Genomic DNA, 24,900 nt, shown 5'->3' on the forward strand with positions numbered 1-24,900 from the left:
TGCTTTTGACGCATTCTAAGGTCATTTTTAAGAATACTTAAATATTAAAAGTATTGTACCTGTTTGAGAACTTTCAGAGAGAAAGTAGTTTGAAGTTTAATTAATAAAATATTTATAACTATAAAATAAAAATCATTGTATGAAAAAGGGAGAGAACTTACGAACTAATAGAAATGCTTAATTTTCTAGTAAATAAATACACTATAACGTGTAAAATGATATAAAATAAAGTTTAAATTTTAAATTCTCAATAACGGACGCAAAATAATGTTGGACTAAAGAGGTCACGGAAAAGTGTCGAAACTAGCTAATATCCATATAAATTTAGTATTATTCTGTCAATGGAAATTTAAACTTAAGTTATATTCTAGTATTTAAAATACCTTATGGTAAATTATAGAACATATGAGAAACGAAACTATATGCATTATAAAATTTGAATAGGTACATTACAAAATGCATTCGCTCTCTTGAAATCAAAATATTCAATTATGTTTTACATGTTTCCTCAATTTAATACTTTATCGTTTTAATTGCCGAACGTGTTATATTAAACTAAACTGTAATATCATTTTCCATGACATGCTTGTTTTAAGACCTTCACTTGGCAAAAACAGATCATAGGTTATCTAAATAGCAGAACAAAATATCTCGATTTTAACTTCCTTTTTTATTATGATACAGGAATTTCTCAACGCTTTTCAAAATCCTCTGTTGAAATCTAATTAATCTTTCTGAATACTTATGTAAAGAAAGTGTGGTCCTTGGAGGACTAGTCTCACGTAACTAATTGTTCACTATGTAACAAGTTTGTGGAACCCATCGTAACAAGTCATACATGTTATTGGCGCATAGAACTCATAAAGGTATAACATAATTGTTTTAAGGTGGCAAAATTGGAATTAGATACACAGGTATAATTAATTAAACTTGTTTTTCACAACAATAAAGGAATTATCTTTTACAGTCGTTACGCTATAGACTGCTAAAAAATATGTTATCGTCGTAAAGAGATTACAGATATGATGGAAGAACTAACTTAATCTAGTTATTTCAGAATAAACATCTTTGTCTTTAATCTCAGGCAAGAGGAGAAGAGATCGAAACTGTGCCAATGTTGATATGGTTCTCTCCTAACTAGGAGTTAAAATAAATGTCAAAGACACCTGAAAGATATCATTTTTATCTTATAGTTTGCTTTTGGTAAAACTGTGACACAACTGGTGTATTATTATATGAAAATGTTAAAAATGTTATTATGACTTTACCACATAAAAAACTCGGATATACCTCTGTACACAAAATTTTTTGAACAATTAAATATGAAAAAGAGAAAACTCAGGAAAAAACATATCTATAATTCTTAACTGTTCTAATGAAAAACAGAAAAAAGTAAAGATTCGACTTTTATAATAAAATAATAAGTTATAACATAACATAAAGAAATTGAAAATAAGATGTATAATTAATTTTTCTTTTTTAAAAAGTGTTAGAGCAATCAACATATTTCGTATGAGATCTGTTCGTTACTTGAATGAGGAAGCACAGTACACTAATACGATAATAGACTGGCAATCACTGATTTATGAGCATAAGGAAAACGTCTATTGATGGTAGTTTCAACAGAAGCTGAAAAAAGTAGGCCAATGGTTTATTTATTTGTTGTTCTTTTTTTTAATTTTGCGCAAAGCTACACGACGGTTATCTGCGCTAGTCGTCTCTAATTTGGAATTGTAAGACGAGAGAGAAGGTAGCTAGTCATCACCGCCAACTATTGAGCTACTTTTTTACTAACGAATAGTAAGATTAATAGTTGCATTATAATGCCCCCACAGCTGAAAAAGCGAGCATGTTTGGTATGACAAAAATTTAATCCCTCGGCTCTAAGATTACAAATCGAGCTCCCTAACCATCCTGTCCATCGCTAAAAATAACGTAAACTTTCCATTCACGTCTGCAATGTTTAGTTTCTTTATTTCACTATTAATAAAGTATTAGTGGAAATGAAATTATGATTTATTTTTCCAAATATTTTGAGTTACCTTGATGTAATACACCCAATTTTCCGCTTTTTTAAAAAAAATTATTACGAATAATTTATCTGTTTTGCTAGTTTCACCAATACATAAACGTTTTCTAATAACTGAAATGCGCGCAGCTTTATATATATATGTTTTATATATTCCATTTCCACAAAACATACATATATATAAAGAAAGAGATAGAGAAAAAGTGCATGAATTAAGGTACAGCAGTAAATCTACTGACTTACAACACTAAAATTTTACTTTTGATTCCCAAAGGTGGACACAAAAGATAGTTTACTATGGTTTTGCTATAAAACAAACACCTAAACATGAGACAGATACTCAAAATGAACATAAAGCAATATATAAAATATATTGTTATTAACTTTTATATGAATATCTGTACGTTATATAAATATAATCCAAGTACAGAACACCTTAAAAACAAAAATTCCAGACCTCAGTCTTTATCCAAAGAAAAGCTCCACGTTTAATCATTTCCTGCTACTATTACATTCACTTCAATGTAATTATTTAGGGAACAAATTAATTCAATCTCATCCTATACGATACGATAAGGTGACTATAGCTAAAACCATGCACTGTTGTACCTGATGAAGTACATTTTTTAGTTGTTTTTTAATGCAAGTTTGTGCTCATTGAAACGACATTTTAGAGAGAGAGAAAGACCGTTCACTAAGAGTTTTTTTTTACAAATTCCATTCTTGTCCAAAGTTATATTTTAATAAAGAAAGAAGAATATTATAAGTTTAAGAGAACTATAAACGACTTTGCAATCTGTATGTATATAAAAACGTTTTCCTATTTATTCTGAGATCTAAGGACAGTAAGGTAGGCAAGTAACTTTATCTGTCGTTTTTGTATAAACAGTCGAAAATGTCGGAAATCAAACCATTCCAATTATAAATTTATTTTGTTGAAAACTTATCACGGATGGTCGGTTGCAATCCTTTTATCATTGGCCGCATATTTAACGTGGTTTGTTGAAAAGGTCAATATCGTTGGAAAAATACAAACAAAAAGCTCGGTAAGTTAGTATACGTAACATATCAACTTCTTGAGAAAATGGTAACACGAATCTACATGTGGCAGTACAGTGATTGTAAAAGATTTCCAATAAACTGACGTTTCTAGGGGAACATTAGGTCTTCTGCAAACCAAAACATTTGAAAAAAAGTTATTGGTTATTTTAATTTTCAATCGTAGCCATTGGAATTGTTCCATTGGCGTAAAATATTTTAACTTGTGTCCCGAATGTTATTAATTATGACAACGATTACTCGTTAACCCTAACTGTTCACATGAAAGACTATACCGATACAGTGAAAGTCAATAACATAAAATTATTCCAACCGTTGTTTAACGAAAAAAACACAAAAACAAACGAACTACAACAACATAATACACTATCGAACTGACTTTGTAATTGCTCTTTGTAGCTCAAGTGTGTGTTACTTATATTCTAAACTTAACCAACTGTGGAATCTTCTGAAAAATCAACTGAAAGAGATGAGCTTTAACTGTTGGATTACAAACAAATAGACTCAATATTCTCTGATAGTAAGATGTGTTAATAATGAAAACTCTTTTCAAAGTAAGTATTTAACTAAAAAAAAGGTATAGAGTTCCTAAGCCTTTCTACAACATAGAAAAACATCGATCTCAGAATAGTATTCGTCTTAATCAGCGATGTCGAGAAAACCCACTTGTAGAGAAAAATATGTATGTAAAAACGGCTCGTTTGGGTTGAGAAAATATTTTACGAAGAGGAGCGAACAACGTTTCGACCTTCTTCGGTCATCGTCAGGTTCACGATGTTCACGTTGTTCGCTCCTCTACGTAAAATATTTTCTCAACCCAAACGAGCCGTTTTTACATATATAGTATTCGTCTTAATATCTTAGAAATTGTGGCTATATTCCGAAGTGCAATTCTATTAAAAAATAGTCTGCCTGATACACTTTTCAGTATATCTATAACACTATGTATATCCTAATCTGAAATATTATATAACAAAAACGAAACTATATATCTACATTAGAAATTTACTTTTATAAATTACATAACCTTACTGGGGCTTTTAGTGAGACAAAAAAAAGACTGCCTTAAACGTAAAAAAAATGATACATTATCTGAGTCATATGTTCGGGATTACAGGTACTAATAACACTATGTAACACAAATTGTGTTCCTGGATAGTATGTGTTATTTCTTAATTGCTCATGTTGTGAAAGTACAGAAAATGTCCATTATTCCCTTCAAACTTTGCTTTTGTAACCTGGATAATGAAATTTAGAAATTAATCTATTTTCTTTCTAAAAAGGGAAAATTTGCACATTTTCTTTTACATAAGACTGAATAAAACAATATATGAATCAAGATTTACGGGTATTTACACTAAAGTTATACAAAAATATTTAGAAGTGAGTAGTTTTTTTTATTTGCTACCCAGGTCACAAAAACAAAATTTGAAAAGAAAAATATGTATTTTCCATTTACTTTAGACATAGGCAATTGGGAAATAACACTTTCTGCTCAGGAACAAGAAAAAGTGAACACTTTATTATATAGTGTAATTTAATGACTCAACAGTTTACCCCAAAAGCTATGAACTTATCTGATCACTAAGTAACTGAAGACCAGTTGTTTAAGTAAAGGATAAAAATTTTCTAGAAATAAACTTGTTTCCAGTTTTGCAAAGGAGTTAATTCCAGTTATTGAATCTCATTTCAATAAACTTTCCAACTCATTTCAAGTTAAAAGTAATACCCGTCAAATGTCATCAGCAACACTCATAATAATAGTAGATGTAATCTCACAAAACACTAAGTACTTGAGTAATAAGGTTGGTACTATCGTGCCAAAAGAATACCACATCATGCTGAATGGCTGCCTCAAGGAAGGGTAAAGGGAGATAACCATTAAGCGTGAGGATGTCATAGTTCCAAAAGTTATCATCAAAGGGCGAGTCATCAGAGACGTGTTGCTAGGCTGCCATGATAGGCAGCTCTTTATGTCATAGTTCACTAATGAGTGTAACTAAACTTATAGTGAGCTGGAATTATAGTTCGATTATTTACTTAATTAATAATTAAATACTCCTAAATCGAAGTAGAGAACGTGTTTCTAGCCAGTCATGACTCATACAATATAGGTATCAACAAGAATATAATTAATCACAAATCTGATAGTTAATGAAATCATTTATAATTAAATCATCGTAATAAAATAACACTTAAGACTGATTCATTAGTTAATTAATTCGTCCTAAAAACGATGCTTAACATTAATTACTTAAAACATTTATAATTGATGCATTGAGTCATCTATAATTAAATTATCCGCTTGACATTAACTCAATATTTAATTAAATTATCATAGAAAAGAATGCTTAATGCTAAATTCATCAGTTAATTAAATTCCCAGCCATAAAAGAACAATATATTAATTAAAACTTAGTCTTTAAATTATCAACCAAGTGTCTAAAGGTTTCAGTGATATAATTAATTGTCAAAAACATTCATGGTAATGAGAAACCTAGCTGAAGTTTAAATGTATTCTAAAGACGACTGGTAAGAGTATAAAACCTTTAATTAAAATGAAATACCGACCAGCGTTTTGACCTTCTTAGACCAATTTTAGATTTTACTTTATTGTAATTGAAGTTTTAATACCCATACCAGTCGTCTGTAGAATAATTTTGTCGAAAACTTATTTAACATAACATGTTTGAATGGGATTACAACTTATGAAGAAAATCATATGTTTGGAATGAACAAATATATTTTGTAATATTACATAGCTAGTCCAAAGACTAAGTAATTAAAATTCAGGTTTTGTGACGAAAAACATCATGGACTTCTACTTGGATCTTGATCCAATTACAAGAAGACTAGTACGATTATGACCTCGCTTTGCTTATGTTTTGACATTTTCTTCTATCTGTTCACATCCTGTCACTATTTGGTCCATGCCTGCTTATTTTTCAGAATTATCCCTTTCTTTCTCAATTTTTATTGAATGCCGTTTTCGAACGTCATTACTTACAGAGACAACAGAGCAAGTAAGAAAGGACTTTAAAACAAAGTTTAACTTTTAATACGCAGCTTCATTGTAGTTAATTTCTTAAAGTAGTGTCTCAGTAGCTCAGCAGTAAGTCTGAAGGCTTAAAACAATAAGTGCCTGCTTTCAATAGCCGTAATGAGTACAACTTGTGTGAGTTGTTGTTTCTTTATAAGCAAATAAAAGGTTTCAAAAATACGAATAAACGTTAGTTTATCTGTTAGAAACAACGGAATATTTGAGTTTTTTTCTTTAATGCCTGTTTAAGTCTGCACTAGTATCGAACAAAACTCACATGTTTTACAACATCTAAAATATTCGAATTGAACGCCATTTGACAGTAACCAATAACACACTTGACCTAACATTTTATGTGGATACTTTGGCAATAGCAACTCATGGAACTCATAACAAATGATTAAAAATAAATAATATAAGAGTTTGTATTTTAAAATGCTATTCAATGGTAAAGGAAGATTAAGCACAATGATTTCATTGTCGGGAAAGCTATTAAAGTAATCATGACATTTAAATACTTTTTTACATAAGTAACGTACCTGTTTTATATCTATCTACAAGAAACAAGAAATTAAATTAAGTGATAACACAGAGTGGAATATATGAAAGAGTAGTGAAAACTCAATTTTAACCGCAAATAATATTATTAGCATTCATGTTAAGAGTACATTAGAATTTCTTCTATTCGGTATTCTTTTGTGATAATATATAGATAAAGAAGTGTGTCTGTCTTTGTGTGTGTGTGTAATGAGTTTGTGATTATCTTGTCTGTAGAAACAAATGTTAGTAGGTTTGTTTATAAAATATAAATATTTATTTAGATAAATAAAAGAGTGCATATAGTTTAAAATGCTATATTGGAGAAGTAGTTACCTTTTTTAGGGTGGTACTGAAGATGCAGTGTATTTGTTTCACTGAAATAGGTATGTTTTTGTTTTACAAGACTTAGTAACGTGCAAAATCTTCCCACGTAACTCTTGATGTGAGTAAAGTTTCTGGTATTTTTATGTCTCACTTTTAATCATCAAATTACTCCTTTGTGTGAGTACGTAGATCAGTATAGAGATGTGGGTGAGCTTTAGAATTTCATTCGAAACTGAAGTAATACATTTCGATTTATTGAGTTACGAGAAAGTATTTCAAAGATTTAATATAGTTCAATGTTTTATTCACCATCACGAATTTCAAATAAAGGCAGAACAAATAAAATATCTTTTTAGCTTTGAAATATGCGATTTAGATGACAAAAATACTTTGTTTACCATTTTATAACACATACTGACATAATACGTCACTTGCAGAATATAACGTTGGACAGATAAGCAAAAACGTTTGTGAACAAATATCTGCGTCTTTGGGACTAGTCACTGATTTTAGCATAAGACATTTTTGGTTAATAAGCAGCAGTGTTTTTAATCACAGTAAGTGTGAGATTCATCTATTGATAACAAATTTTACATTTGGTAATTAATACATTTTATATTTCTAAGTGTAATAGTATCTGTTATGATTACAAATACTGCTTGTAATAAATTACAGTTTATATTACATCGTGACTGAATCTTCCAGTAGAGTATTTAAATTCAGTATGGCTATATTTTTCATAGCGTGTAATTTGAATAACTTCTTTCATTAACGTAATGACAATGTTGTTTTAAATTATTAGCTCTTAGTATAGCGGCTCATTGAATGACTCTCAGTTTTTGTTTTTTATTTCTTTTTCAGAGTAGAAACTTTTATCTCATAGCTCCGTCATCTCTTGACCAATTTCAGATCTGTTTACTGTTTTTGACTCAGGAGATCAAACCTTTTCGATTCTTACGTTTAATCACGCGCAAGGCCTCATAGGTTAATTTACTTTAATCCTAATTTAAAGAATTTGAATTTGAAAGTAGGCTAGTTTAGATCGTGATGAGTAATAAAATCGAATCGGATATAGGCTCGTCCCACGATTGTTATTGCTTGCGCACAAATATATAGCTAATAGAAAGATAGGTAAGGGCCTCACAAATTAATTTTCTGTAATCCTCATATACTTTAAAGTGCAGCATCTATGGAGGATTCCCACTTGTTTTTTATTTTTTTTATATTTATTGCACTCATTTATTAAAGAAAAAAATTATCTACAGTTATTATTTCTGCGAGGTTGATGTTCTTTTTTTCTTATATTAAAACTTGATAGACCTTCCTGGGCTTCAAATTCACATCAGCCAATCGTACCGTGAAATGATTAACCGACAATGTTAAAGTAGTTTTGTAAATAAAAAATATGTAATTATAGCAACCTAGTTTCAACATTCTCGAACATGCAACTCACGCTACGATGTCCTGTAATTTCTCTTTGTCTCGTGCTTGTTTACAAACATCTTCAGACGGCTTGACTTGGTAATGAAAAATTGTTATGAATGTACAACTGTTTTTCCATCCGGAGATTTCATTTTATTACCCAGATAAGCCCTCTCAAAATCTTTATTTTATAAAAAGTAGATTCTTCATTACCACGTTTCTTACATTATTTGTTGTTAAGCTACTCGAGAACTTTTTCAATAACCATCTCTAATTTTCAAACTACAAAGTAGAGAGAAAACAGCTACTCAACACCACTTACCACTAAATCTTGGCCTACTCTATACCAATGATTAGGTGGAGTGGATATCGTATTATGACACTCCATCGGCTGAATAGGCGACCATGTTCGATGATGGGATTCGAACAAGCTATCTTAAGATGGCAAGTTCCGTGCCTATCCACCAGGCCATATTGAACATCTCTTATGAAAGAGTCAAGAATGTTTTTTTCTCTTGCTTCAACTTTATGGTCACATCTACAGAATATATTCATTAGACGAGAATCGAAGTTTATTGACGAATTATAATACAACAGTAGTAACGATAACTATTTGACACGTGCGACGTTAACAAACGTTCAAGAATTAAATGCATATATTTCCCAACAAAACCAAGTGATACGAGTTTTTAGTTGTAGATAAAAAAAAATTTTGAAAATGGGAAATAACTCATTTTATTGTGCTAATATTGAAAGTCTTTTGAAGAATTTAATGATATTTTAATATGTTTATTTCTGTATATCAACCAATGTTTCAGCTATAAATATGAGTGCTTATAACTGAAAAACGGGTTTAGGTACTCCGTGTGTACACAGTGTTGTGTTGATTTGCGCTTAACAACAAACCAATAAAAAGAATTTCTGTAGTGACTTCATTTAGTTACTATGAATAATCTTTAACAACAGTTTTAAAAATTATTCATGGTTATTGTATTAGCAACACAGTTTATGGTTGTTTTATTATTATGGCTTTGACCAATTATAAAACCAAAATATAGGTTTTGTGACTTTATGCACATCTTAATTTCTGTAAGAGGATGATACTCAACTTGTTTATATACTTTAGGAATTAGGGTCCAGTAAACGAAAATCTGATAGACATGATAAATTGTTTTTTAAATTTATAGGACATAAAGCCTACTAGTAATTAAAAGCAAAATTATCAAAGACTACATTTTATAAGTCTATATGACGTGTGCATGAAATTAAACTCTTTAGATGAAACAGTAACGATACAGAATATTCAGAATGAATAAAGTACGAATTTTTAAAAGCAAAGTGCTAATGTTATAATACAAAGTAATTGACTAATTGAAAAATAATAACTATTTTTGTATTACTCATTCAAATACTTTTGTAAAGGTAAGGCATTCACTAAGTAAATAAAGAAACGTCATTATTTTCAATAAAAGTAAAGCAGCCATAATTACCGGCTTTACACAAAAGAACAATAAATTTTCTGCAATTCATTTTAAGTTTAAACTTAAAATTGTATATTCTTTCATCCAGATAGAACTTCTACGTGCGTAATTATCTAATTTTGTTTGATTGTAAGTTTGTATGCAAATCTAATAACTTTTAACACAGCTGTGGGAACACATGAAAGCATTAAAGCTGTGAAATGAATGAACATTTTTTTACCTTATTGCCTGTGTATTTATATAATGATGTCTTGACATAATTGTTAGCTGAGAATGTGCAAACAACACGAGGACCTGAAGCAATTGTAAAAGTAATAGAACGGACAGTTCACATTTTTTTCCGTTTATTACAAAAATATTAGCTCAGACAGATTTGGAAATTCGGTAGCACAACATACATTTCACATGCCATCAGCCTGTTAAACAGAATAAGCATTTTCCTCATACATTTATCCTGTTGTTTACTGTTTATACGGAACATTTATCTTTATATCAAAATTGCAACGTTAGGTTTGCGATGTTGCTGTGACATAGAATTGTTAGCAGTTAGATTTTGTCGTGCTTGTTTACATTTAGTCGACTTCTCGTCCTGATGACTGTAACTACAGAATTCCTTAAAGAAGGCAAAGAATATCCTGCTGTAAATGAAGAATCGTTGTCATCTAATAAGGTTCTACACGCAGAAACCCTCAGTTTGTAAATATTGCTATGAAAACAAGTAATTTAATTATGAGAAACCAAATTTATTTTTTAAATGTGAGGTTGGAAGAGAATAGTGTGAAATTATATCTGTAGAGATATTAAACTTACCTGTTACTTGGGCCCGGCGTGGCCAAGCGTGTTAAGGCGTGCGACTCGTAATCTAAGGGTCGGGGGATCGCATCCCCGTCGCGCCAAACATGTTTGCCCTTTCAGCTATGGGGGCGTTATAATGTGACGATCAATCCCATTATTCATTGGTAAAAGAGTAGCCCAACAGTTGGCGGTGGGTGGTGATGACTAGTTGCCTTCCCTCTAGTCTTACACTGCTAAATTAGGAACTGTTAGCGCAGATAGCCCTCGAGTTGCTTTGCTCGAAATAAAAAAAAACAAAAACAAACAATGCATGTTACTAGATCAGGTTCCTTCTTCTAGCGGTAAATCATTTCCTCTGTCAACAATATTTAACACTAAAAAGTTATCTGCTAATTTACCACAACATTTAATATTACCTGTAGACAAGACAACTGATAAAAATATATTGTTCATTAGTATGTCTGGAAGATAAACTGTTAGAGTTTGTGATGTGTTTACTTCAACATGTTTACAAGCTTACAAGCCGCAGTTAAACCTAATTGCTTATAAGAATGTGAGAACGTGCTACAGCAACGAGTTCATACCATAAAATATCAACTACAGTATACAATAAAATAGACTTCCTGCGCCTAGTTTCATTAAAACAATTAATATGCGATAAATTGTTATTAAATAATTTTAAATATAATTATGAATGTAAAAATAGTCAATCATTTCAACCTTCTTAGAATAAAAGAATAAAAAAAACGAATATATTTTCCTAAGAATGTAAACAAATTGTTCGGAAATCAATTTATGTAGTTATGGAAAACATCTGTTACTAAATGTACTTCTGTAGGTTCACTGAAAGTGTTCTGTTTAAAAAGTAAAAAAAAAAAATTAAAAGTAACAAATACTTTTATTTTTTACATTTGAACTTCGTATTTCAAGCTGTTTTGTCACCTACAAAATATCTAATTCTTCTCTTGATCCGTCGTAACAGTATACTGTTAAATGGGAGTCATTTTAGTGTCTACTGACTGACAGATAACACACCAATGTATAAAGGTGCAAATGATCATTATATCCCTTGGAGGAAAATAAATAGCGTAAGTGGTGTTTAATACATTAAAATATCTATTTTGAAATACTTCTAAGGAAACAAAAGGTGGATTATTTTTAATGTAATTCATAATGTAAACTACAATAAGAAGCTGGAGGATAAAGTAAGATTGATACACCAGATATATACGTAATCATTATTTATTCGACAAGTCGTAATTAAAAGATGAACAATATACGCATTTATGCTGTCTGAATTTAAAATTACTGCTTATATAATACATCCCAATATAACATATCAACCAAATATTTCTTAGTTTTACTTCTTTTGTTTTAAAAGTTTTTAAGTGACATAGGTATTTATCATTAGATGTTTTTAAACTTAAACTAAGCCCCGTTTTACGTATTATAAAAAAATATTTAAAATAGTGTAAAACTGAGTCAAATTTGAATTTAAATTTAAAAGTTTAAATTATGATGTTTGCCAATAAGACAAGTTTCTTTCTTAACACAAGTATATTTTAATATACAAAGAATAATAATACTATGTAACAAATTTTTTTTAGATTTTCTTGTTCCTGGGCAGAAAGTGTTATTTCCCAATTGCTTATGCCTAAAGTAAATGGAAAAGACCTGTTTTCTCTTCAAACTTTGCTTTTAAGACCTGAGTAATGAAATTTTCAAATTTACCCATTTTTCCAGAACATTTCAGGTAGATTCAATGCTGAGTAGCTAATAGAGAATTTTTTCGAATTTACAAGAATTTTCAAGAACTTTCTAGAATGTTGTAGAATCTACAAGAATTTTCTAGAATGTTGTAGAGCTTATAGGAATTTTCAAGAACCTTTTAGAATTTTCTAGAACTTTCCATAGTAATATATATACAGGAGCTCACCACTCGCCACTTCAGTTTAGTTCTAGCTGCCTAAGTGAACACATAGACCTATCCAAAGAAGCTTTACCAAGTTTCCCTGTTGTCTTTGCCTTGGAGCAACAAGGACACCCCCAGCGCACTACAACAGAAAGCACTGGCTGCAATGGACCGAGTTCTCTGTGGGGAGGCACAATGTCAAGTGTGAGCCATTAGTGGACCTCCAGAAGTTGTTGTTCCCATCATTGCACATACAATTGTGTCTTATGAAACAATTTATCGCAGCTCTTGATAAGAAGTCTGCAGACTTCAAGTACTTTCGAGATTTCTTCCCTGAGCTGTCTGAGGCAGTGGTCCAGAAAAAAGAAAATCCTGGAGTGCACAGAATTCCCCAATAAACTCAGCTGGAAGGTTAAAAAAAGCTTGGGGCAGATTTGTCGCAGTGGTTTGGAGCTTCTTGGACAATCACAAGGCCGAAAATTATGTGTAACTGGTTGAGGCTCTTGCGAAGAACTACAGCAAAATGGGCTGCAGAATGTCCCTGAAAGCCCACATTCTTGACGCTCATGTTGATAAATTCAAGGAAAACATGGGAGCATACTCAGAGGAGCAAAGCGAGTACTTCCATTAAGATATACTGGACTTTGAACGCCGCCACCAAGGAGCGTATAACGAAAACATGATGGGAGACTATATTTGGGGACTGATACGTGAAAGTGATTTGCATTACAGTCGCAAATCTCGAAAAACTATTCACTTCTAAACATTTTTGTATAACTTTAGTAAAAATACATGTAAGTCTTGATTCATATGTTGTTTTATTAAGATCTTATGTAAAAGGAAATGTGCAAATTTTCCCGTTTTTACATAGAAAATAAGTTAATTTCTAAATTTCATAATCCAGGTCACAAATGCAAAGTTCGAAGAGAATAATGGACATTTTCTTTACTTTTACAACGTAATCAATTAAAAAATAACACATACTATCCAGGAACAAAATTTATGTTTCATAGTGTTATTTATCATAATGGTTTTGCAAAGCTACAAACAATATTAAATCTTTTATTTATCTGGTCTGGAACTTCCTTGACTTCTTATCGAGGTTTCATAATGAAATAAATAATTCCGACTTAACATAGAAACAATTCACTTAACAGGAAGCTAGCTAGCTCTATATTATTCACTGGCCTCACGCCTTGATGTTGTGTAATGTTTTCGTAAAATTATTAATGTCCAATATGAGTTCATCGAAGTTGAATGTTTTGAAACGTTCAAAAACTATAAACTCTACTGGTCAAGTATCAGTAGTTTCCCGATTAATATGCGTTAATCACAATTATAGCTTCCGAGGTTTATAGTATACTAACTACATTAAACCAATTATATATTTTCTCTCTTCGCCCGTTGCGATGGCTACCTTCTATAATCGTGAAGCGAAATTTTCGAAATTTCAATTGGCAACAATACTGGTATTCAAATACATTTTTTATTCTTATGCTCGAGAATCTTCTACAAATTTAGTTAATAACCGGAAATTTCGCGATATAAATTTAGCAGTATAAGTTGTTTGTTTGTGTGTTGTGTTTTCTTTAGCAAAGCCACATTAGGCTATCTGCTGAGTCCGCTTAGTATAAGTTAAATGCATTTTAAAATATATAGCTGACTAAAATAGATATATAATAGGAAATCCGTCACACCCGTCCTCTCGAGAAAGTGGTTTAAGGCTCTGAGTAAGAAATTAATAATTTGATTTTAAGGCTATTACACTATTCATTAATAAAATGTGATTTGACCAATTCATTACCTTGTAAAACCTAGAAGGTTTTAAATTATGTTATATTTTTAAGTATTATTAGTTAACTTTTAGAAAGCTCTCTACTAAATTAAAGACATAGTGACAAAAATAACACTTTTTTTGCTCGTAGTTACCTAGAGACGTTTTTATAATTTTTTGGATTTCTAACTTTGAGGGAATATATGTTTATATATCATTCTTAAAGTGACGATGCGTGATATGAACTATAGACATCCCTAACAGAAAACAAGCTTTCTTTTCTGATCTGACGGTTGAGTGTTTTTCTTCGATCTAATTATTGAACACATGATTAGTGTTCCTTGCCTAATTAGATCACGAAGATCATTGCAGAAAAGGAAGCAAAAAGCTGTATCTGGATGATGGAGTAGAGTGAATATACACATTGATATTTATTTTGCCTGACAGCGTACTAATTTTATTAGAGTATTTTCTTTATGATGTTTCCTTCTGCGTCTTTCTCGTCGTAAATGTCATCCGTAGATTGCTCTGAACAGCAAAACTTGCATTTCAACATTAAATATATTCAACTCACAAATGTTTTGACTCGTTTAACAATTTTCTTTAATGAAGCTTTTGGTGCACATCTTAGATCTGAATTTGATGCTTATGCGCGTAATTACAAAAGAATTGTAGATATGGATTCTATTGCTCACATTGTTGTGATTAACTTTCAGAAAATTGGGTGTTATTGATGCTCCTTTTGTGTTTTTGTTCGAAAAAGAGAAAGATAGACGTGAGTAAGTTACAATAACTAATTAGTGCCTTGTTTCTATCTATTTCAGATGACGAGATATTTTCAAGACCCGGAAGCCTTAAAATAGGAGATACTGTTTCAAGTCAGGTTTTAATAAAAAGGTTGACTCAGAAATTTTACATTAATCTTCACCTAACACACAAGAAACTGCAATATAAACTAATTAACGTAGACGTATTCGATATAAATTGAATAATAAAGGAGAATTAACGACGATATTAACAAATGATCACTCAAAACTTAAAAGAAGCAGAAATACTACTGAAATAAACAACTAACGTTCTAATTATGCGTATGAATAAATACAAAACCATGAGAATTTGTTGAGCAGAAAATACTATTTCATATTATTACTACTTAGCTAATGTGAAAAATTATGATAAACGTTTAAAACTTAGAGCGTTACACCATTTTATATATATATATATAAATGAACCGATTCACATGTAAAATTAGCATAGACTCGAGATTTTGATTATGTTTTTCAGAAAAAGGTTTCAAAAAGACACAGTATAGTGCCCAAGTAGTACCAGGACCCTTAGTTACCACTCTTAATAATGACATGAAAAATATATATATATATTAAGATCACCTGAGATTTTTCGAGCAAATTAGTAATGAATAGAAAAGAAAATATGTTTACAAGAGCAAATTACGATTGGGATATTGTATTCAATATGACAGGAGCACAGGAAAATGGATATTATTATGATACCATACAAGAGCTAACTCAAACCGAGATCGAAAACGTAATACTTGAGAAACACTTTTCGGTAAACACGCTGCTGTGGTCGCTTTTGAACCTTTCATACCAAGGAAATAGCACCGAGGTTTATAGAAATTGTTTATCGTCAATCAACAGTAATAACATAGAATGCTGGAAGTTAAACAGAAAGAACAACAACACATTGGAGATTTTAAAGGGTTCGGAAAAGGGCTATTGGGCGCTTGTACTGGTTCTACTTCCTTTTCTGGCAGTGGTTGGAAACATCCTGGTAATATTAAGTGTCTATAAGGAGAGAATACTTCGAACTGCAACCAACTATTTTATTGTGAGTTTGGCCTTCGCTGACCTCCTAGTTTCAGCAGTAGTAATGCCATTTGCCGTATATGTACTGGTAAGTCTATATTTATACTTTATATAACAAAATGAATTGAATTTAGTTTGATGAAAAAAAGGAGCTCTGATTGTTGTTGTTTTTTTACATTGTGTGAAAAAATGTTCAGAAGTGAATAATAGCTATCCATTTATTAATTTTATTTCTCGACGAATATCATCAGTACATTTAGCTATTAATTACTATCCAAGTATCTACTTTTCTTAATTTGTTTTTTAATTACCTCAGATTTTTATCAACGTATAATGTTTTCTTTCCACGTCTGATTGATGCTTCGCAATACTATCTTCTTTTTGCATTTGAAATATAAATATTTTGTTAGAATATTTTAATTTTATCTCTGCAAATCATAAAGTCTAGGACTTCTTAGTTGGCAATAAGACTAGTACAACTATGTGAACGTACTGGGCAGAATAACTGAGTTGACAGAACATATTTCATAACCTCGTATAGACCTTATGTTATGAAATATCTTCTACGAATATCACTAGTTCTGTGTAGCTCTAAGCGTTTTCCTACTGGGAAATAAAAGAGGCTGTAGGCTTTCTTGGTATTTGTCTGTGAAGCTAAATGAAACCATGAGATATAGAGATGAAGAAGGAGGTTCTTGTAAGAATGGAATGCAGTTTTATCCAGTGTTGACAGGAGCAAGTATAAATCATTATACCCCACTGTAATCAGGATCTCACAAAATTCTTTATCCACATATGTGATTCTTGCTTGAAAATGTCATTTAAACAATTTGATTTGTGACTGCTTCTCCAGTTTTAGAATTGACATCTACAATGATATCTGTCTTCTGCTTGCAGTAAATGAAGGCATCAATTGATTTACCTGTTATATGAAGGACATGTACCGTAAAAAGAGAAAAGAATTAAATAAATAAATTATACTTAGTACTTCTGTTTGAAAGCGAAAATTTCTGGCTTAATCGTTTAACCACGAGTACTCTATTAGCTGTATTTCAAAAACAAAAAAACGTTAAGTACGAAGCAATTTCGCTTGTTTTTTACCCCTCATGGATATACTACATTACATTATGTTTTCAAATATTAAATAAATTATGAAAACAGTAACAATACTTTAATAATATAAAGGTCCTAGCATGGCCAGGTGGTTAGGGCGCTCGACGCGTAATCTGAGGGTCTTGAGTTCGAATCCCCGTCACATCAAACATGCTTGCTCTTTCAGCCTTGGGTATACTATAATGTTACGGTCAATCCCATTATTCGTTGGCGAAAGAGTAGCCCAAGAGTTGGCGGTAGGTGATGATGACTAGCTGCTCTTCCCTCTAGCCTTACACTGCTAAATTAGGGATGGCTAGCGCAAATAGCTCTTGTGTAGCTTTGCGCAAAATTCAAAAGAAACAAACATAATACAAATTTTAAAAATTCATAAGTTGGATAATTTTCGAACAATAACATCTCAAAATTTTAAATTTATTTCTTTTATGTTACCGAAATTTCACATTAGCTGCAAGCAAATTTCCTGAATGCTCAGCAGTTTGTTTGTTTTATAGCTTGATTGGCCTAATGCCGTTTTTAAGCTAACTTTTACCGAAAGAGATATTTAATGTCCTCGTAGAAATACTAACGACCAAAGTTGATTCACTGACGTTGAAAACTTTATAATGTTCGAAATCTATAATATTTCTTGGTCAAATTCTATAGTTTTCCCATTAATAGCCGTTAACCATAATTATAGCTTCCAAGACCTAAAGCACATTGACAGTAGCTGACGAATTATAATACTCTTCTCTCTCTCGATAGCTGCTTTTTATACGAATCACGTGAGTTTCTCAATATTTCAAGAATATTCTGGCGCGTTTTTGTAAAACAAATATTGTTGATTCTTACAATCAAGAATCTTCTACAAATGCTGAGCAAGGTAGGACTTGCGCAATACATAGCCAACAATATACGTCACATGCAAAAAGAAACTATAAAGAAACAAGCGTGGGCACTAAAATAAATATATAACAGTAAACGTGGATCAGCGGTATCGCGCTTTGGCCAGGTAGCCAGGTTCGATATTGGCTCGTGTCGTGATGTTGTGTCCTTAAACAAGGCACTCTCCTCATTTTGTCCAGCTTCCCAGCTGTTTACTGAGATAAACCTGTGATGTACTGGTATAATGTCTAAGGGAATGTGTCACAATTTCCATCTGTTTGTGTCACTTAAAAAAAGAATTCTATGGTGGCAGCGTAATGTGGTTTTCAAGGACAAGGCATAGAATTAACTTTTTAATACGCTTTAATATGCTTTTTCGAAGTATTCTAGGAAGTTAAAGAGAATTATGAATGTTATACTTATTAACTTATTTCAGAATACGAGTAGAAATGTACGTAGGCTAGATTTCTTTGTCTTCTCTGGAGCATCCATACTGAAATCTTGATGCTTACAATATCATTAGTTTTATTTAATTTTTGTTTGTTTGTTATCAAAATGCTACAAAATGGGCTATGTGTACTGTGCTCAGCGCGAGTATCGAAACCAGTTTCAGCATTAAATCTAAATGGTCATGAAAGACACTTTATTGCATTTTATTCTATTCTGCAGTAAATATAATGGGGAATTAACCTGCAGTTAACATATATCCTGTTCAGGTTGAAGGCACCACATTCTTATTTACTTGTGTCTATTAAATAGGAATTAAGCAACAGATCCTCTGTGCAGTCTTGAAATGTAAAGAATTTGAGTTTGTTTTTAACTATCTTGTTACTAGTTTGCTCGTTTGTCCATCCATCTGGTCCACCCCGTCTCTCATTACATTATAAAATGTATACGTTTTACGACCATGTATTCTATTTTCTATTAAAACAGGAAATAAAATCCACTACATAGCGTGATTACTTGATTCACGTATACAAAAACAAACTTTCAGTGTACATTTTCATTTGAGTTTTTATTTCTTTGTTTTTGTATTTCGCGCAATGTTACACGAAGGCTATCTGCGTTACCCGTTCCTAATTTAGCAATATAAGACTAAAGGAAAAGTAGCTTGTCATCACCACCCACCGTTAACTCTTAGGCTACCCTTTTACTAACAGATAATGGGGTTGACCGTCATATTATAACGCTTCCACGGCTGAAAGGGCGAACACGTTCAGTGCAACGGGGATTCGAACCAGTGACCCTCAGATTACGAGTTAAGCGCCTTAACGACATGGCCATGCCGGGCCTTGACTTTTTCTTACTTACCCTCAAACTGCCCATTGGTTTTCATACTCTTTACTGAAACAAAACTCTCATATTTCGTACTATATTAAATGATTTCATATTTCAACCTGTTACAACACTCGCAGCAAAAGAATTAACCCACATAATTGAGTAAAATCATCCATTTTCTGTGCAAAATACAAAAGAATCCCAGCAATTATTTATGACCTATAATGTAATTACCAACGCTGTAAGCCGTTTAGAAAAATGTTTTTAAATAGCTAATGTTTTCTTTTATCCCATAAATAATTCAAAGATTAAAGTATAACAAACAATGATGCTACAGGCAATCGATTAAGTTTTAACCAAGATAATCCATAAAGGAGGAAAATAGTATTACACTCCATAATCTGTTTTGCTATTAAACCAAAGCCATACTGATAGTTGAAAGGACGATATTGTTTCAAACAAAACAAGTATTTCATTGCAATATATAAAGTAAGCATATTTACTTTTTACAGATGCATAACTTTACAAGTGTAATTCAAGACCCATACAAAATTCGGGTACCATATTCTTAGAAGTAACAAAGAAGCAGAAATTTTCGACACCTGGAATTCAAAATGTTTTGTAAGCTGAGGGAGTTTATTACAATTTTCGTGATGAATAAATCATTTAATTTTCAGCACTTAAGCAGTGATATACCTTGCGAGGCGTTCTCTCGTTGTTGACATTAATTTCTTAAATATTCGCTCTGTAGAAATGTTTGTTTGTAATAAAATAATGCCTAGAAATGTTTACTTCTAATTTTAAAAAAACTCAAGACTTATATTGTTTGAAAATGAAAAACAAACTTGTTGCAAGACAGCAGCAAGTTCTGATCATAGTGCTTAAGTTTATTTTTATTGATTATAAAATATTAATTGCTTTGTAATTTCGAAATATTTAAAAAAAATTAATGCTACAATAAATACACTTGCAAATAAATATAAGCAAAACCTGCAAATAAAAACGTAACACTAAAGATACTCACTCTGAAAATATAAATCACAGTTATTAAGTGATTATCATGGCTTTTAGTTCAAGTGTGTGTTTGGTGTTACAGCTTCTTTACTTGCTCATGAGTGTTACTATTATCAAAAATTCGTATTCAGTTTTACGTGCTGCACGTCATTAACGGCATGTTTTGTGCTGCATATTTAACATTTGATGTGACTTGCGGTGACATTACTGTATAATTGAAATAATATTAAATTTACTGTAACAATGGTTGTTTATATATATATATATACATATTTAACTGAACAAACGTACAAAGTTAAAATTCTATAATTGGTTCTCTTTCCTCCTACACGTTTACACATGAAATAAGTTTTACTAACCCTTTATTACAATGTACTAGTTTAATTTCCAGTTCCCTAGCTAGGTGTCCAAACTACATAAAGAATTTTTTTTAAAACAAAGAAATTTACTTTAAGAACATTCATTTAAGAAATTATATTTTCATTTTAAACCTTTGATTTTCAAAACAAAAATACACAATGAAAATTAAACTTATTGATACACTACATTGAGAATCATAGTGCTGAACTATCAAATGTAATCTTTCCCTTTTATCTCTTATATCTTTAGTTTTCTCGAATTTCTTGTTACAACTGCCTCCCTCATTCCTTCAAGTCTTAATTCGTCATATTCGTGAACACGTATTTCAGCTCTTTTTATCTCTTTCAGCTTCAAGCCTTGCTTCTCTTTCATCCTGTGATTGGCTTCTCCTCATCTCTGCTCTTTTTAACTTTTTCAAGTTTTAACATTGCTACTCTTTCCCTCAATTTCTCTTTTCCTTGCAACCTCTGAACTATTTTTAAAAAAATACTTGTGTCGCTTTTCTTGACATTTCACAGTTTAAGCAAACATGTTACTTTTTCTCCTAGAGGGTTTATAATCAAACGAGAGCTTAAAGTCACTTGCATTGAATTTTAGCCCAAATGAAATAGCAGTCAATTCTTTATCTTAGAACCCTGCTGGTAAAGACTTTAGTATAATTAAGAAAACATTAATTCATCAGCTACCTTTGTTTGAAACAAATAATAATTACTTTTTAAACGTTCATTAGAGATACATTATTAAGAATAGCAAAATAGTAATCCGATACATTGTAATGCGAATGATATTTTAATGGTCAAATTCTCCTTGATTAGAAAACAGTATGTTACGACTGTTCAATACATTTCTAATTTCACGATTGTTAACAGAATATCACCAAAATTTAAAACACGCTAAATACTTAAGGACAATTTTACGCACGGCCTTTTTTTTTTCTTTATAGAGAAAGCTTGTACATATAAATAAGATAAATATATTACAAAAATTGCAGACATTATTACACTAAAAAACAAAATTACACACATACCCTGAAAACTCTTAAGTGAAACGTACCAGAAGGACATACCTCCGAGATCCACCAACTGTACTATGTAAAGAATAAAAACATAAAAAGTACTTGTTTTAGAATATTCACAAAACATATATATTTAACCTCGCTTACATATATCACAGCAAATGAATAAATTTACTTTTTGTGAGAAAAGTAAGTACACGACTCATCATATTTGAAATTAGATAAAAATCAAAATTCCACAATTGCCGAACATCATTACACTGAAAAAATGAGTAATAGATTGTAATAACTCATAACAAAAAGGAAAATAACTTATGATCGAGAAGTTCGTAAGCAACAATTTCACATTTCTTGTAACTGCATGATGCCAAAGTAGAAATTTTAACTCGCATAACTTAAACCCACCAAAATAACCAAAACAATACTTCAATATTTTTTCCTTTAAGAGATAATACAACTGAAATCCAAATATTATATATTACCGAAGATTGCATATAAACATGTACTTATGTTAAATGTATGTAATTCATAAACTAACCCACAAAACTCAGATACCCATCTCCAGCAGGCTTATAAATAGACAAAACACCCTCTACTAAGAGTCAGGCATCAGTAAAAGAGAGAATACGAACCCTCCAATTTCGAAGGGCATAATGAGAAATACCGCTCAAAACATTAACTTCCTTGCACAAATCAACAGTGTCTTTCTGTAAAAACAGTGTAACCACCTCATATAATAAGTTGTGAACTTAGGTAATATGGGAAACTCATCACCACCACTGTTTTTTCAGACTGTTGATTCTATCATATCATTCCCTCTGGTGCTGTATCTTCTGCGTTGTTTTAGAAGAATCAGTCCTTATTCTTCTGCTACACAACATCTGTAAGTTACCCATTGTTCCATCACGAAGAATAGCCGGTTATTTAGATAAGTCCCAAAAACCGAGTAAAGCGACTTTATGTGTGACATCTATGATAACACAGTAGTGGACATTCTCGATATAGATGTATCTCAGAACAGTTGGTATGAGTATTAACACTTTTATTGATAAGGAGAGAAGAATGTTTCGACCTTCCTAGGTCATCTTCAGGTTGAGAAAGAGAGAGTGGGTTTCTCGTCTTCAAGAATTCTCGATATAGATAAACCTTACTAAGACACAGGTTGTAGGTGAGAAGTTGTTGATCATGTTACATATGCACAAAAGGGTCAAAAAGCTTCACCATATAAGGCAAGATGTACACTATCTGTAAACACAAACGGAACATGTTTTGTACAAAGACATATACCATTGTCTTGTTCCCACACAATCACTCCTTTCTCTTACTGAAACACGTTATCACGAACGTATTATGGTACCACAAAAACGTAATGTTAAGAACACGATGATAAATTCCACCCACTATATGAATCTCACCATTAACAGTGACATCATGTTCAAAGGCTAAATCTATATTCAATGCTAAAACAAATGTCACTTCACGTACACCTGGACGAGGTATTATTAGGCAAAATAAACACCTATCCCTATTTCTCGTATACCTCCTGCAACACGTCACCATGTCTAACATCAATTGTATCCTTAAGTATGGTACATCTATTTCATAATGTCAATTACTTCGTCACCTTTCGGTGAACTTACATGTAAAGGACGAGAGATTTCAAAACACGTCATCTCCTTCAAAACAAAGCTTGGAAATTAAGTACATCAATCAAGAAACTGCTTTAAAAAACACTACTCTAAGATTATGGCAAAATACTATATACTAGCCTTTTTAAATCCAGAGCATTTATAAATGCTGACAAAGTTCAAACGTTTCGTCTTATCCATTCTGTAGTTACACAAAATAAATATATTTTCCTTATTTTAATGACAGATTTAACTTGTGTGTGTTTTTCTTATAGTAAGGCCACGTCGAGCTATCTTCTGAGCCCAACGAGGGGAATCGATCTCATGATTTTAGCGTTGTAAATCCGTAAACTGTACCAGCGGGGGACAGATTTAACTTAAACCTGAAACTTTTACTATCACTCAAGGCTATACTTGCTGATATACACTGAACAATAAAGCATTGAGTCTTGTTTGTTGTAGCTGAAGGTTCCGATTGGATAAAATCTGATAATGTGCGTCAATGTGTCTACCTGGAAACCACACAAACCTAATGAGGAATTTCAGCCAATTATTATAAATATCAGATTTAATTTTATTACTCATCACGATGTCTACCAATCTAACCTCGATTATAATCTAACTATTATCAGTTAAAAGTGTTACATATTAAAATTTTAAATAGCTTGAAACTGAGCTGAATTGCAATACAAATTTAGAAGTTAATTAGATGTAGAAATGTGTCAAATTCATTGTATTTGCCGACAAAATTACTACACACAATTTTCTTTCTCAGTAGAAATATATTTTAATATACAAACAATATTACAATTTATAATAACGGTTATTACAAATAGTAATTACAATTAATAATTTATATATAAAAGATTTACAAACTTACAAACAATATTGAGTCTTCTATCTGATCTGGAATTTCCTTGATGTTTTATCGAGGGTTCACTAAGAGCGTATTAATTCTGAGTTGATACAGGTACAATTTACTTTACGGGGAACTAACTAGCTTTTCACACGTGAGTTTCTTCATAGAAGAAATTATATAATGTGTTTGTCGGGATACTAGCTACTAAAGTCTGATGTTAATCCGTTAAAATTAAATTATTTGTAATGTTCTAAATATATAAATGTTCCTAGTTAAATATTCGTAGTTTCCCGATTAATAAGTGTTAATCGCAGTTATAGCTTCAGAAACTTATATTATACCAATTGTAGTAAACTAACAATATATACCTTTTTCTTGGTGAAATTTCTCAATACCGACTTAACAGTTTAAGTTGCATGCAATTCTAAATATATATTTAACTGAAACAAACATCGATATTAAAATAAACATATAACAGTAAATCCGTTACAAAAGTCTTATGTGTGACAGATGGGAAGACAAAAGTTTGACCCCTCCATGCTACTTTTGGAAACGTAGGTATCATCA

The 24,900-nt window shown here is 31.3% G+C and overlaps 1 protein-coding gene across 1 annotated transcript in view; it reads left to right on the forward strand.

Moving 5' to 3' along the window:
* The window catches only part of LOC143255343 (dopamine D2-like receptor), a 135,472-nt gene that overhangs the window by 85,615 nt on the left and 24,957 nt on the right, over positions 1-24,900 (forward strand). The window contains exon 2 of the mRNA XM_076510838.1: positions 15,201-16,290. Within this exon, the coding sequence (XP_076366953.1) occupies positions 15,790-16,290 (501 nt within the window). The 5' untranslated portion in view covers positions 15,201-15,789. The remainder of the gene's footprint in view (positions 1-15,200; positions 16,291-24,900) is intronic.

This window comes from Tachypleus tridentatus, chromosome 7, assembly GCF_004210375.1.
Source record: "Tachypleus tridentatus isolate NWPU-2018 chromosome 7, ASM421037v1, whole genome shotgun sequence".
NCBI lineage: Eukaryota > Metazoa > Arthropoda > Merostomata > Xiphosura > Limulidae > Tachypleus > Tachypleus tridentatus.